This window comes from Engystomops pustulosus, chromosome 1, assembly GCF_040894005.1.
Source record: "Engystomops pustulosus chromosome 1, aEngPut4.maternal, whole genome shotgun sequence".
Classification (NCBI taxonomy): Eukaryota; Metazoa; Chordata; class Amphibia; order Anura; family Leptodactylidae; genus Engystomops; species Engystomops pustulosus.
This window is the reverse complement of record NC_092411.1, coordinates 26,538,847-26,555,620: the sequence shown is the minus strand read 5'-3', so window position 1 is coordinate 26,555,620 and position 16,774 is coordinate 26,538,847. Positions and strand designations below refer to the sequence as shown.

The following is a 16,774-nucleotide window of genomic DNA, read 5'->3' as shown; positions in this document are numbered from 1 at the left end:
GAGGGGAAGTTGTGGAATGTTTTGTTGCCAGTGATTAGTATAGATACAATGTAATACACATGTATAATAAGACTATTTTACTAAAGGCTTTTCTTTATTTTAGTGTTATTTCTTGTATTCCATGTTTTGTAGTGTTTTTATTCTGAAACATGTCCTGTCTTATAATCGACTGTGAAAATCTTGAACAAACAAACGCTTTAAGAGGTCACCTCTATTGTCTATGGGACATGTAAGACGGAAGCAGTTCATGGCCTAAAATCCACAATGACTTGTCAGGGGATCTGCATTATACTCATGGACTCAGACAGCCTGAGACAGTCTATTTGTTTAGACTCATGGACACACAGGGAGAAACTGAGGGCTCCAGCAACTCCACATACTAACCAATCCCAGCAGAGAGCACCAATCTATAGCCAAGACAGGCATATATGATAGATAGATAGATAGATAGATAGATAGATAGATAGATAGATAGATAGATAGATAGATAGATAGATAGATAGATAGATGTAGTTATATATTATAATAAGAGAAAGGAAGGGAATATTAGAAAAATATAGATATTTATTAGATAGATAATTATATACGTATAGATAATACTATATATGAAAGGGATAGGCAGACATTTAAATAGATTAGAGATATTAGGCAGGAATGTATATATATATATATATATATATATATATATATATATATAATAGATAATACTAGAAATATATAAGATAGGTTGTTATATTAGATATTAGATGATTATGGATGGATAGATAGATAGATAGATAGATAGATACATAGATAGATAGATAGATAGATAGATAGATAGATAGATAGATAGATAGATAGATAATATTGTAACAAATGATGAAAAAGCAGCACAAAAAAAATGAATGAAAAAAACGGTGGTTTTAATCCATAAAAGACGACGTTTCGGCTCGTATACACGTGAGCCTTTCTCAAGTTTGACTTTCCTTTTCTTTAGATAATATTGTACATATGTAAAATAGGTAGATGTATACACGAGGGGCAGATAGTTTAATAGATGATAGACAGGCATATATATCTATATTAAATACATAAAAGTATAAATATATGATATAAGATTATATTAAAGATATGATGATGATGATGATGATGATGATGATGATGATGATTACAGATATATAGATAATAGATATAAACGTACATAACAAAAAGAAAGATATAAATAGATATTAGATAGATATGTATATTAGATAAATAGATCAGCATGTCCATGAAATAGCTGCACATAAATATCAGATAGATAATTACACTGATAGATCCATGAAATATGCAGATATTAACCCTTTCAGCCGCCTTTTCCAGGTTGCAGTGTGTGATTCTCTGCATGTTATATACATCTTTGATCCAATAGTTGCAGTGCAGCACCCCCTCCCCTGCAGCACCCGCATGTCATGTATTATAATGTGTGTGAGTTAACCCTTCCAATGCCATGCACCAGTTGCTTTCCAAAACAAAAAAAAAAAAAAGACCAAAACAATGTGCATGGCCTGCTGTCTATGGGGAGGCTCTGGGATATATCCCTGCATGAGAGTGACTGGGGGTTAACCCTGTGAGGCCCAGTGCACAGATGAGGCAGGGCTAGTGCTGGACTCCAGGACTTGTAATGTGATAATAAGGCCAGCTGCTGGGTGCATGGCTCAGCCAATCAGCCGGGGGCACAGCTGACGTCGCCTCGCCCTGCGTCACACCAATGGAGATTGAGCTGAGTTGGAGCAGAGAAGTTTGAGTAAGAGATAAGGAAGAGAGTGTGTGATCAGCACTGACTCCAGCAGCAGCACAAGCAGCAGTGCAGCCTGGGCTCCTGCACCCAGCACCCCCCTCACTCACCATCACACTGTGGACCCTGCACCCTCTCACAGACATGGGAGACATGGGAGACCCTCCAAAAAGTAAGGACACCTTCTGTTATTACTCAGCCTGTCACTGGCCCCCACCTCTGGGTCCAGTCCATGGAGCCAGCACCAGGGATTTGCACCATTCCTTATGGCAAGTTGTAGCCATTGATCTATAGCAGTAGTGTGTACATTGTGTGTATGTGTGTGTATACATTGTGTATAACGTGTGTATACTATGTGTGTCTGACACATATATGTATCAAGTTGTAGCCATACAAGTGTTTATAATGTGTGTACATTGGTTATGGTGTATGTGTGTATAGTGTAAACTATGTCTATCTGACTAATATATATATATATATATATATATATTAGACAAATTGTAACCATTGATCACATTCAAAGCACTAGTTTGTATAGTATACATGTTGCATGTGTGTGTACATACTATATGTGTGTGAATACTGTGTAGTAATTCTGTGTTGTGTCCATCAGCAGTGCACAGGGGATATCATCTCACCTCGAGAGAAAAACAATATACATATATAAATAATGTGTGTGTACTATGTTTATAGACTATATGACAACCCTGGTGTCACTATGTACACTGGGTCACTGGCATGGTTGTCACCCACTGACTATTGTATTTAATATTATATAAAATAGCTTAGTTCTTATTATGTCATAATTCATTCAGGTTTTTTTTTACTTTTTATTTTTTAATGCATTTTTATCATATTAACAGAAGAATCCTTTCATCTCATCCTTATCTCAATTTTTATCACAATACATTTTTTTAGCTTTATTTTTGTTATCCGCATGAAGTGTAGCTCATTGAACTTCAATTGATTGATATTGTATTTAATTGCAGAAAAACGCCTGATCTCCCTGTGTGTTGGCTGCGGCAATCAGATCCACGACCAGTATATCCTGCGGGTGTCCCCGGACCTGGAGTGGCATGCAGCCTGCCTCAAGTGTGCGGAGTGCAACCAGTACCTGGATGAGACTTGTACTTGCTTTGTTAGGGATGGAAAGACTTACTGTAAAAGGGACTATATCAGGTAAGTCCAAAACTAGATACAAACTTACAAAACATTGTGGTTGTGCCTTGTATGTTACTAGTGTAGTAGTGTTACTAGTAATGTAGTGTACACATTGCATTATATCTTATCGTATAAAAAGCAAAATTATATAATATATATATATATATCTCAAATTAGGCACCTTCAAAATTGTAAAAATTTATTCGGAAAAATCAGCTATTAATAAACGAGTTATTATTTATATAATTTATTTCATAATATGGAAAACTTCTGTTTACATATAATAGATGGACCGTATATATAATATATATCTCAATGCTGTAGATGTGTGCAGGGTCACCACCTCCCTCCCTGCTCTCTTATCTCTTATCTTATCTGAGCTGATGAATTAGACAGAAACAGATCAAATTGCTCATCATCTGCTCGCAAACAATTGGGATATTTAGATAATGGGGGGGAAACTGCTTCCTTCCTCACATTAAAATCTGCAAACTGATAAAGTGACACAGCAGACACCCAGGATCCACTTTGGCTCTAGCATTGATCCTGTGTGTAGCCCCCTTCTCTCTTTGACCTCAGGATCAGCCTTTGTTTTACATTGTTCTCCAACAAGAACAGATACAACATCATAAAGAAATCCTCAATGAGGACACATGGCAGGGTGCAGAGTGGAAAAGGAAGTTCTTTTTAGAATATTTCATGTTTTTGTAAAATGGTTGAGTTAACCAAGGATGGGAAATATGTCATTTCGATTGCAAACATAAACTAAACAATATCCGATAGTCTTATTGTTACCTAACATTATAATGTTACATCTATAATATCTAGTGCATTTCTATGTGGGGAACATTCGGTGTAGATGTATGTACACTCCATGTGTAGATTCTGGTACATAGAGAGTTTGTATCGTATAAATATTATATAAATATAAATTCATAATGTAAACACACAAATCAATTTTTACATATAAATATACATAGATGACATTCTGTAATGGGCTGAATAAATAAACTATCCTCCGCTTCTTTACTATGGAGAAGTTATACCCTGATGCTGGGAACAGTTACATATTGTACTGAATGAGAGCAGGAGGGGGGTGAATTTATAATTATATTTTAATTTATTTTTAACGCTATATTACCAATATGTCTGTACAGTGCAATATGTAATCCTGTTTTAATGCAAATATATATAATTATAATGTGTGTGTGTACACATGAATATTAAGTACATTTAGTATACTGTATTTGTGTACAAATGTATATAATAACAATTATATATATATTTGCTGTTTTCTGTGTACATATGTATATAGATGGAGTGGCATGATGTGAGTTCACATTTATAGATGGTATAGTTACCATCTTGTACACATATATATTTGTGTGTAAACTTATATTAACTATCATATCTATATACATGTGTATGCACATAATACGAACTATACTATATGTATATGTGTGTGTTTGGATATATAATTTTATATGTACACACACGTACATGTGTGTGTATACATGTACAGTATAGTACATATTCTCTCTCATATATAATGTTTTATTCTGTATTATATGTCCACACATGTAAAGGGTATATATACTCTATATATTACAACAAGTGTAATGTGTGTTCATATATATAAAAATGGTATAGTACAATGTGTGTGTGTGTGTGTGTATATATATATATATATATATATATATATTATATTACAGTACAATATGTGCACATGTATATAGATGGAATATTAAGTTTATATATGTACACATGTATATAGATGGTATAGTACAATATGCGCGTATATATACATATTACAGTACAATATGCACACATGTATATAGATGGTATAGTACAATATGTGCACACATATGTGTGTATGTATATATATTACAGTATAATATGCACACATGTATATAGATAGTATAGAACAATATGTGCACACATGTATATATACATATTATTACAGTACAATATGCACACATGTATATAGATGGTATAGAACAATATGTGCCCATGAGTGGTGTGTATAGTAGGATATGTGCACACACGTGTATGTATGAAATAATGAGCAGATCTATGCACACCTGTAGTAGTTCCACCTATGTGCAGGGCATGCTGTGTATCTGTGACTGATGCCCGTTCTGTGCCCGCAGGTTGTATGGCATCAAGTGCGCCAAGTGCTCGCTGGGCTTCAGTAAGAATGACTTCGTGATGCGCGCCCGCTCCCGGGTCTATCACATCGAGTGTTTCCGCTGTGTGGCCTGCAGCCGCCAGCTCATCCCCGGGGACGAGTTCGCTCTGCGGGAGGATGGACTGTTCTGCCGGGCGGACCATGATGTAGTGGAGCGGGCCAGCCTGGGGGCTAGCGACCCCCTGAGCCCCATGCACCCTGCGGCCAGACCCCTACAGATGGCAGGTACCGACCACCCAGGACTATCGGGGGCTGCGGGGAGATACACAGATACGATGGCTGCAAAGATTATGCATAGATGGAAAAAATGGCTTATTTATAGAAAACTGTATAGAAAAAAAAATCATAGATGCATAGATACAAGGTAGCTAGATAATTCATACATGGAAGAATAGAGAAGATAGATTTTTAACAGATGGAAAATGGATCGATAAATCATAGATATATGGCTAATTTTTGAAACAAACTATAGAAAAATAGACAATTCATAGAAGCCTAGATAGAGGATGAATAAATGGAATAATGCATTGATGATTTATAGAAAAATGAATAGAAAAGTTGATAATTCATTAAAAACATAGATGACCTGGAAAGATAATTTATAGATGGAACAATGGATAGATCATTCATAGATAAATGTCTAATTTATAGCAACATGTATAGAAAAATAGAGAATTTATAGATACATAGATGCAAGATGCCTAGATGGCTAATAAACAGATGGATAGATAAATCATAAGTATATGGCTCATTTATGTATCGAAAAATAGATAAATCATCGATATATAGATGCGAGGTAGATAGACAGATAATGAATGTATCGATACAACTAACGATGGGATTGCTAGATATTTCAAAGATGCACAAATAGAAAGATCCTTTATCGATGAATAGGTAAGTTATGGGGATATGTATAGATCACAGATGAAGATATAATCTATAGAAAAATACATAATTCATAGATAAATAATTTAGTAATGGATAAATAGTTGGATATAGAAAAATAATAATCTATAGATTTTCGATCGGCCTATTTTTCCATCCAAAATAATATCTATGAATCTTTTTCATCTCATTTTCATACAAATTAATTTCATCACAATGTATTTAGGTGCATCTGTTTTCTTTCTATAATAATCGCTTTAGAACACATTCTATCCCCTCCTCATACAGATCACACAGCAGCCCTGATGTTCCCCTCTGTAGGGTCGGGTTATATTTAGGGGTGGGATCCCCTCCCCCTCCCCCAGCAGTGGTAGATCAGGATAGACTCGAGGAATGAATGCAGATACTTAGACTGTAATTGTAAACTGTCAACAATCTAATCTCCAGTAATTGCAGCAGCTCCAGTGATGGTTCAGGCTCCTTCTTCTAGGGATTGGGGTGCCGGCTTTGCCTCCTGGGTGCCCCTTCCTCCCCTCCACACTCCAGCGCAGGGATCACATAGCAGAGTTTGGATAAACTGCTTGTTATGATCTGAAAGGAAATTTTCCAGTCCATTTCTGACTAATTGAAGGGAGATTGGATACATTTAACCAAATCAACTAAATACCTCAAAGGGGGAGAGACAGGGCCCCCAGGCCTATGTCCTACCTGCGTGCCACTAAGCCACACATATAGCACTGCTGTACAGACCTGAATGTCACACATATAGCACTGCTGTACAGAGCTGAAAGTCACTTGTAGTATCTGCCCGTATCTCTAGCAAACACTGTGCACCTTCTAATGTGGCTGACTCCCCATGTGCTGCACTTTATTGTTGGACCTTATCAGGCTAACACAATATTTAAGCAGAACCAGTGTTTGCCTATTGTTATTGTACTTTCTATCAGCTTGTAGCAGTCCTGTGAATAGCACCTCTGATAGCAGCACAGCCTGCCAGGGCAACACACTTACTGCTGCTGTCCTATTTATTCAACAATAGCAAAGGTTTTGTGAAAGTATGTAGAGCCATGGTCAATAATTACACAGGGGATAACTATAGGGAGGGGGGGGGGGGGCAGGGCACCTTCACCCAAATCACATAGAACATATATCAAATATTCCTTCTTGTCTCTATATAGAAAAGGTCTGGACATTGTTGCATGTTGATATTTTGAACTACATATTTATAAATCTTCTATTATTACATTGTTCTATACATCAATACAATAGTAGTTTATTGCCAATCTCTACACGATTGTTTTATTTCCCAACGATTCATAACTTTTGCATTTGCTGTAAATGGAGACATTGTTATAAGTTTTTTTATATTGAATCTAGTGAAATGGTTGCCCTCTCTATCACTACATTGGGTGTTTTATGTTCGTATCACTATAATTCCATACTAATACATTGTGACAAGTTGTATTTGGCTACAAGTCATACGTATTAAATTTATTGAAATGGTTACACTCTATTACACTAATTGCTGTATCTAGTATGAGGAAATAGTCTTATTTCATTACTATTATTCTAGTATTTTGTATATTACAATGGTGTACTATGTTACTTATAGCTACACTGGATATTGTGTGCTAGTATGCCTAAAATCCCACACTAAAGCATTATTACACGTTGTATTTGGTGAAGTTACATGTTTTACACTCTATATCCTCCACTTTGTTGTATATGGCATATTGCATATGTTACCTATAGCTACACTGTGCAGTATTGTGTATTCGTATGCTGAAAAATCCCATACTAACACATTGCTACATGTTTTATTCTGATAGTCTGGTCTATTTTATATAGATACTTTCTAGTATATTTGATTGGCATATATTCCAGTAGGTTAAATTGGCTATATTTTAGTATAATCTACTTTTATATAGTATTATGTTGTACTATAGATGCATAATACTGTGTTTTGACAACATTTTAGTATATTCCATATCTATATCAAGTTTTGCTTATGATAGATACATTGTAGTATGTAACATGGTTGATTTTTTTTTTGTATAGTCCCCTTTATATAGTATTTGTACTATAAATACATTATACTGTGTTTTTACAACATTTTACTATATTCCATATCTATATAAAGGGTTTTTTTCTACTATAGATGCATTGTAGTATCTAAAATGGCTACATTTTAGTATTATCCACATTTGTATATTATTTTACTTTTATTATGGATACATTATAGAAAGTTATATGGTGACACGTTTATTCCACATTTATATAATATTTGGACTCTAGATACATTGTTACATGTTGTTCTTTTGTTTTCATCTTTCTATGTCACATGTTTTATTTTTAGCCATAGAATAGGCTGTGATTGGTGTCTGATGTTGAGATGGGGTTAAGAAGGCGAAATGCATGAAAATAATATCAGTAAGAGGGATTTTTATTTTGGGGAGTTTACTTAAGAGCAATTCATTGATTTTACAGCAGAGCCCATTTCTGCCCGGCAGCCAGCCCTCAGACCCCATGTCCACAAGCAGCCAGAGAAGACCACCAGGGTCCGGACAGTCCTCAATGAGAAACAGCTTCACACCTTGAGAACCTGCTATGCTGCCAACCCCAGGCCTGATGCCCTCATGAAGGAACAGTTAGTGGAGATGACTGGGCTCAGCCCCAGGGTTATCAGGGTCTGGTTCCAAAATAAAAGATGTAAAGACAAGAAAAGAAGTATCATGATGAAACAGCTCCAGCAACAGCAACCCAACGACAAAACGGTAAGTGATGGCCAGTGCTACCCGACCTCACCCACAGGGGGTGCTCTTTACAGTGTGTAACACAGGAGTGCATGCATCCCTGCTGCAATTGTAATATTTCTAAGTACAATGCAAAAAAATAGTCATTTTCACCATATGGAAGGTTTTATACTAGTTCTGTATTAGCAATGATACAAATAATTGGTTATAAGAGTTTTATAGATGCACAAGGTTCTTTGTATTAAACCAATCTGAACTCTATATCATAAATGTTATATATGTGTTACAATCTTAATTGGGTAATATTACTAGGATGATGATGTTGAGACTGACATGTCACATTTCTATAATGTATAGGTACCACTATCCTCTAGTAAGGAGGCAGGATAGTGCTGAATGGTATTTCGTGTTGTAGGATGAATAATACATTGTATAACATTAGACTATATTATATGGTCTCGGTTGTATGGGGAAGCATTTTATTATTTCAGGGGGGGGGGGTCACATATCTAACATTACACTGCATAGCGTTGTGTGTATAGGGTCATATGGTAACATTATAGGAATATGATTTATAAGTATTGTATTGGGATAGATGTATAGGTAGATTGTGTTAATGGTTGTGTTTTTCATACTTTACATGTATCTTTGAGCCTGTAGTGCAATGTATAATTAAGATTACCTTATACATGGCACAGTATCTTGGTATATGATTATATTATATACATTGGATATGATTATATTGTATGGAGTTTTAGTATATAGAGGAATTATATTGTACAGTCATGTACTGATTGCTTTTTAGATGTAGATTAGACTAAATGCATGATATTGTATATTATATGTATGTGTATACTACACATGTCATAGGGAGGGTTGGTAGGTTCTGCTTGTGCTCTTGATGCATTGTAATGTATTGTACATCTATATGTATGCAGGTTGCAGCTACAGAATATAAACTATATACATGGCATTAGGGGGTTATTAGGACCTGGTCATGGAGATTGCTGCTCTATAATGTATGATATTGTACATTATCTATATGTAGGTTGAAGTTGCAGCATTGTATTTCTTATTATACAGTATGTAGACTATTATATGGGCCAGATATGGAATATGAAGGGTAACGAAGTCCTGCTGGTGCTCTGCAATGCATTGTATTGTACATTATCTATATGTAGGTTGCAGTTGACCATGCTGTTTCTCATTATACAGTATGGGCTATATATGACATAGGAAGGGTTAGTATGTCTTGCTGATGCCCTATGAAGCATGGTATTGTACATCATCTATATCTAGGTTGCAGTTATGACTCTGTATGTGTGGGTATATAGTACTCTATACATGACATCAGGGGGTTGTTGCCCTGTGATGCATGATAATGTATATAATCTATATCTATATGTATGCAGGTTACAGCTCTGTATGTGTGGTTATGCAGTATATACAGTAGGCTATATACATGACATCAGAGGGTTGTTGGGTCCTGGTCATTGAGGTTTCTGTCCCATGATGTATGATGATGTACATTATCTATATGTATGCAGGTTGCAGTTACAGCTCTGTATTTGTGGCTATGCAGTGTATACAGTAGACTAAACTATATACATGACATCAGGGGGTTGTTAGGTCTTGGTCATTGAGGTTGTTGTTCTTTGATGCATATAACAGTCTGCCAGACGTTCCCTATTGTTTTATTGCTATGACTGTGCACTAATTACAATGCATTGTCCTGTCATTACAGAATATTCAAGGGATGACAGGGACCCCTATGGTGGCTTCCAGTCCCGAAAGACACGATGGTGGATTACAAGCCAACCCAGTAGAAGTGCAAAGTTACCAGCCCCCATGGAAGGTCCTCAGTGACTTTGCCCTGCAGAGTGACATCGATCAGCCAGCCTTCCAGCAACTGGTATGTATAATATATATTAGTGATATTGTACTGTATTCTATAGCATTATTTCAATTATCAAAATAATTATCAATGTGCAATTTGGTTCTTATAAAGCATTTCGTTTGCATTTTATTGTATATTGTTTATGTTTTAGCCCAACATATACCTATAGTTACAGATCTGATAATGAATATATAATGACTGTTCTGTAGATGACTTCTATATTAGTATTATGCTTCTTTGTTTGCTGTGGCAATGCCTTTGACACTCTCTTTCTTTTGTCCTGCTTCTAATTGAAGACCTGTTTCTCACAGGTTAATTTTTCAGAAGGTGGTCCAGGTTCCAATTCTACTGGAAGTGAAGTGGCCTCCATGTCCTCTCAGCTCCCAGATACCCCTAACAGCATGGTAGCAAGTCCCATCGAGGCATGAGGAGAATGAACTCTATGGTCTCCCAACCCAACCCTTCTTTTTGTATTACCAAAAAAGGGACATATATTGGCTTGGACTTCAAAAAAATAAAAGTATTTGACGACCCAGCTTGATGCACCAGAGCACCCAGGATAGTCCATCTGATGCAAAGAGACCATCTTGTGAAGATGGCATGGTAGCAACACTGTGAAGACAATCATGGGATCTTACTAGGATTGAACAGTATCCAAATATGGTCGTTAAGGAGCATTACCAACACCAGTCCCAGGACCAAGGCGTAGAGGATTTATATCTGTGGATCTCCGACTACATACGACTACATAGGAGGTAGTCCTATACATCTCACAACAGTAGACCAAGGTGGAGACATAGCAGAGAAGATCTTAATGGTGCTGCTTATCGGTGGAACATCACTTCATTATTTGCCTTGCCAAACAGGAGCTCCAGTGGAGGATGATGCTGCAGACCATGGACAATGAGGGATCATCATGGAGGATTATACATGGAGCCATTGGGTTGCAATGTTCTCAACTGACTATAACCAGAGGAGCTGTATCCAGGCCTCACATAGCATGTAACTGTTTCTGAGATCACCCCTCCTCATAAGAAGTCCAAAAAATACAACAAAAACATTGCTTTAATTTTTTTACCTGCCTTTTTAATATTATTCATTTATTTTTATTTTTCTATTTTTTTTTTTTTTTCCAACATCCAACTCTTGGAAACATTGCAGCAACAACAAGGTATACCTCTATTCTGCCACAGGCCTCTCTGGATTGTGTGTGATTCTTAAAGAGACAAGAACTTATTTCCCCCCCCCCCAATCCCCAAAGATGTGTATAGTTATTATTATTATTATTAATATTATTATTATTGGTTCCAAACGACTGTTCTCTCTCTGGAAACGATGAGAAAGGGAATATTTTTTTTTGTTTGCTATTATTGCATTGCAGAAATTATAAAGTAATTTATTATTTATTGTCGAAAGACTTTGCCACTTTTCATGTTATTTGAATATATTTTTTTGTTTGCTGAAGTAAAACAAAAGAAAAAAAAAAACCAAGAAAATCCCGTTTTTATGGTGGTCTCTCTGAATTACATGTTGTCTTGTGTGTTTGTTACTGTCTCTTCCTATTTAAGATGGTGGAAAATAAATTGGCCACGTGTAGATCATGTCATGTTACAGGGTGTGTTCAATGGTGGTGACCCTACAAGAAGTGGTCCTGCTAGTGGGTGGTCACATGTCTGATCAGTCCTTGATAGGCTGAGGTTTTAGATTTTATCTTTTTGATGTTCTAAATGTCTATATCATCTATTTTTATTTATTTATGTATCCATATAAAGTGGATGTATAAATATACAGATGGTAGCTAGATAGAGAGCTAGATAGTATAGATACATTGTATAGACATTAGATAGATAGGTAGATTCTTTAGAAGATAGATAGATGGGTTGGTAGATACATTTTATTTATTTATGTTTTCCATGTAAGGTACTTATATAATTATACAGATAGATACTTTAGATGGTAGTTAGATAGACATAAATAGATAGATAAACAGAAAGATAGTAGTTATATAAACAGATATTCCCACTTTCAATGATAAAACGTGTCCATAATATAGTCATGTTTACCAATTAAGAAATATAATGTCTATCTATCAATCACTATATATCATCTATGTGCAGTACCTATGTATCTAATCAAGGAGGGCAGCTAGACATTGAAAGACAGGTGGTTAGATTATCTATCTATCTATCACTACATCTGTCTATCTATGTGCAGTATCTATTTATATTTTTCTATTTTTTACTATCTGATTAAAACCTATATAGATAGATAGTTATATAGATGGATAAATAAAACGATAGTATATAAATCTAAAAAGATAAATGGACATATAGAAGCTGGTGTTCTGTATATTCATAAATATTTTGCCAATTTTTCCTATTTAAAAGTATAATAGTTGCATGTATTTGTCTGTCTATCTATTGTCTATGGTTTTATCTACCAGTCAATGCATCTTGCTGTGTACATATTGCGGAAGAACAATGCATCCCTCAGCAGATCTTCTGTATATGGATGTTATTCCTGTAAACTTTGGATGGATCTGCCATTGAGCTGCTGTTTGTTCTTGCTCTTCCCATAGACCACAAGGCGGTTACTGCTCACAGCAGAGTCAGGTGTAGTCGGTACAGTGTGTGCTCTCAGTTCTCCGCTAGTTACGGTTCCAGTATATCTCCTGTGGCTGTAGGGTCCGGTTTTGCTGCGGTTCTGGTTTTGTTCCTCCATCCATTATATCCCCACCTTCTCCTGTCCCGGTTGCTGTTGTCAGAGTTTCAGTCTTGTGTGTTTTTAGGGCAAGAAATGACTTGTAGTTTTTGCAATATCTGGAGACCGATCGTTTGTAGAAATGTCTTGAAGATAAAATCACAAACAAATGTGAATCATATTGTCACTTATAATATTATCTTGTCATGTGATTAGTGCAGCAAATAAGAGCTAAGGAATGTTCATCCTAAATTCTAATTTCTCACTATATTTCAACAAATATACAAAACTAACTGAGTGATAATAAGATATGAAATGGCTAGGGAGGTAGGAAGATAGATGGATATGAGAGATACATAGATGGTCATGAGAGATATAGATATGAGAGATAAATGAATGATAGATATTCGAGATAGATACATAGATAAATATGAGAGATCCATAGATGGATATGACAGGTCGATCAAGCAAAGTAGAGAGGAGACAAAAGAATATGCGGTATATATATATAATGAGTTATGAGAGAAGATATGTAGATAAATGAAAGTGAAATAAATAAAATAGATCTATAACAATAGAGCCATTTAATAGAATTATAGATGGATAGATATGAGAGAGATAGTTGGACCGATGATAGATTGGTAGAGATAAATATTTAGAATGATTGATAGATATCTGATGTTAAACAGTTAGATTAGAGGTTATATTAAAATATACTTTGAGAAAAGTTAGGAAGGTGCACAGTATTTACTAGATAACAAGGCCCTTGGTGGCTAAAGTCATTCTATATTTTTTAATGGAGATTACAAAGGGAATAGATAAATGGACAGATTTTTAAGAGATAAATGAATAGATAATGATATATCATAGATAAAAAGAACATTGCTAACTAGATCTATAGATAAACGGTAAGTATTTTCAACAATTCTAAATAGATGGATAGATAAGATATAGATAGGTGATAGATAATATGTACATAATAGGTGGAAATATGAGCTAGATGCTAATATTTGTATAGATATATATATGATAGATAAATAGGCACAATTTAGTGGGTGTTGCTCTTTATAGTCACTTTTCTCCGGTTTCCTCCATACAGTGATAGAACTTTCTTCCCTGAGCTGCTGCGTCTCTTCTTCTCAGTTCTTTTGTTTTTTTTTTAGGAGCATATTTCACATTTGCCGCAATCATAAAATATACAAAGAAAATAATAAGATTATCGATTTTTAAAATACTTCCTGGAAATCTATAAAGCTGGTATCGGGATTATCGTATGGCTGATATTCCTGTATTTACTTTTGTTCTTCATGGGTTTCCTTTCAGTTTCTTATCTTTCATTATTGTCTTGTATTTGTGTTTTTACGTCGTGCAAGTTTTTGCCTAAAATTCTGACTACCGCATCCAGAACAGTCAGCCAGTCACCTCCCTGTTTCCTAAAATGACGCAACTGCGGCAAAAATGACGTCGTGTGAAACGTGCTCTAATTGAATAGTTAAACTTCCCACCTAATCTCCGCTATGACATCCATTCTATTTCTTCAGCTTTTCTTCTTCCAGCGGGTGTGGCCAGACTTGTGCAGCATAATGCGACATATTTATTACCCCATTAGATTTCAACTATTTATTTCACATTAGATTTCACATTAGGAAACGTCCCCAGTAAATAAAACACACACAAATATATATATAATTTTTAGTGTATTAACATAATTTATATATATTAACGCAACTTTCTGCCGCATTTAAACCGGGACCAAAGTAGAACAAATTATTATTAGAAGCAAAATGAGTAAAAATCCCTTTTTCGTGTCTGTTTTTCAAGTCTGTACTCACATGTTTGATGTACTTATGTCTATGAACACGATGTCTTCTTGTAGCTACAATATCTTAGTAGAGAAATTAGTATTTTTTTTACACTGGTCATTTGTGTAGTTAATGTCTCACAACTACGACCCCCACTAGTCACCTGTGAGTCTTGTGGTTCCACAACGGATTTACTCATTTGCATCTAATTATTGATGATTATGATGATGATTATTGGTTGTATTGCAGGATAACATTAGAATAAGTGCAATGTCTCCTATGTAGTGGATCTGCAGAGCTCATGTGTGGCAGGAGACTTTGGTGCAGTAGATGGGATGTTCCTGAGCTCCTGCTGGGTGTGGGGGCTGCAGCAGGGAAGGGGTTAATCCGGGCTGCCAGGACTGGAAGTAAATCCTGTTTACTGATTGTGGCAGATTGTTGTTCTCCAGATAAGAGCTCACAAGTCACTGAGTGACAGGCGCCACAGACTCCAGTAATGGGGGGATCTCTCTGCACCTCCCGGCCGTCACTATGTGGGGGCTGAGCCGGATGCTACACGGGATGCACTGCCTTATTTTTATTTTACTGGTTTATCTATTTTATCTCAAATTAATGTAGAATTTATTTGGGCTAATTTGTGATACAGATTCACAGTATGATTAGTGAATTTTATTATTATGAATCCTATAATGTAGATAGTACAACAACTGAGAATTTAAATTACAGTTATTAGAAATATTACTAATATTATTATCATTCATCATCACCTGAGGAGCAGCAGGATCAGATGATAAAACCTTGTGTGTGCAGAGAGGTCCATGTGTGTGTTTCCAGCAGGTGTAGAAAAGAAGTAAATACTGTAGAATAGTATATATGTATACAGATATATATAAATGTATACTATATATATAATATATACATACTATTATATGAATGTATACTATATAATAGTATATGTATCTGTGTATATGTGTGTGTATGTATGTATATATATACATATATATACATATACTATTATATAGTATACATTCATATAAATATATATATATATATATATATATATATATATATATATGTGTGTGTGTATATATGTATAATGTATGTATTGTAAGTGCACAAAGTGACATCACACCGCAATGTCCAGAGAGATGCTGGTGTTTTTAGGTCGGTGCTTCAATAATATTCTAGAACTATATATAATATATAATGTAAATGTGATGTAAATTCAAACCAAAATTAACCTGCCGGTCAATCTATACATGTAGGTCACTGCAAATGCAGAGTATTATAAGAGAGGCTTAGGTGAGAATTTCATTTTCTTTTGAAGTGGACTTATGTGAGTTAACTAAATGTATTTATTTACTATATATATATTTCAACCAAACTCCACTAGTTTATGTTCACAGCTCTAAAATAGCAAAAATAATTATAATATATAGCTCTATCTATAATCTGTGTCAGATATATATATATTATTCAGCAGAATTTTTTATTTTTTTTGCTGATCCTTGTATGAAGATAATTCATTTTGCCATAGATAGATGATGGATAGAAATAGGTAGATGGATAAATACTGTATATGTGATTTCTAGCAGTACGACTAATAAATATATATACATGCACGGACATGTA

At 35.2% G+C, this 16,774-nt stretch overlaps 1 protein-coding gene across 4 annotated transcripts; it reads left to right on the top strand.

Annotated features, from left to right (window-relative positions):
• Positions 1-1,715: 1,715 nt before the first annotated feature.
• Positions 1,716-12,205, top strand: ISL1 (ISL LIM homeobox 1). Of its 4 annotated transcripts, none has more exons than XM_072136301.1 (6): positions 1,716-1,928; positions 2,746-2,935; positions 5,068-5,330; positions 8,481-8,764; positions 10,488-10,655; positions 10,952-12,205. In XM_072136301.1, the coding sequence occupies exons 1-6, from the start codon at positions 1,901-1,903 to the stop codon at positions 11,066-11,068; spliced, it is 1,050 nt and encodes a 349-aa protein (XP_071992402.1). In that variant the 5' UTR covers positions 1,716-1,900; the 3' UTR covers positions 11,069-12,205. The 4 variants fall into 4 exon arrangements, with proteins under 4 accessions (XP_071992402.1, XP_071992382.1, XP_071992392.1 ...); XM_072136281.1 differs by having other exon boundaries at positions 1,718-1,928; positions 10,937-12,205; XM_072136291.1 differs by having other exon boundaries at positions 1,720-1,928; positions 8,478-8,764.
• The last annotated feature ends 4,569 nt before the right edge of the window (positions 12,206-16,774 follow it).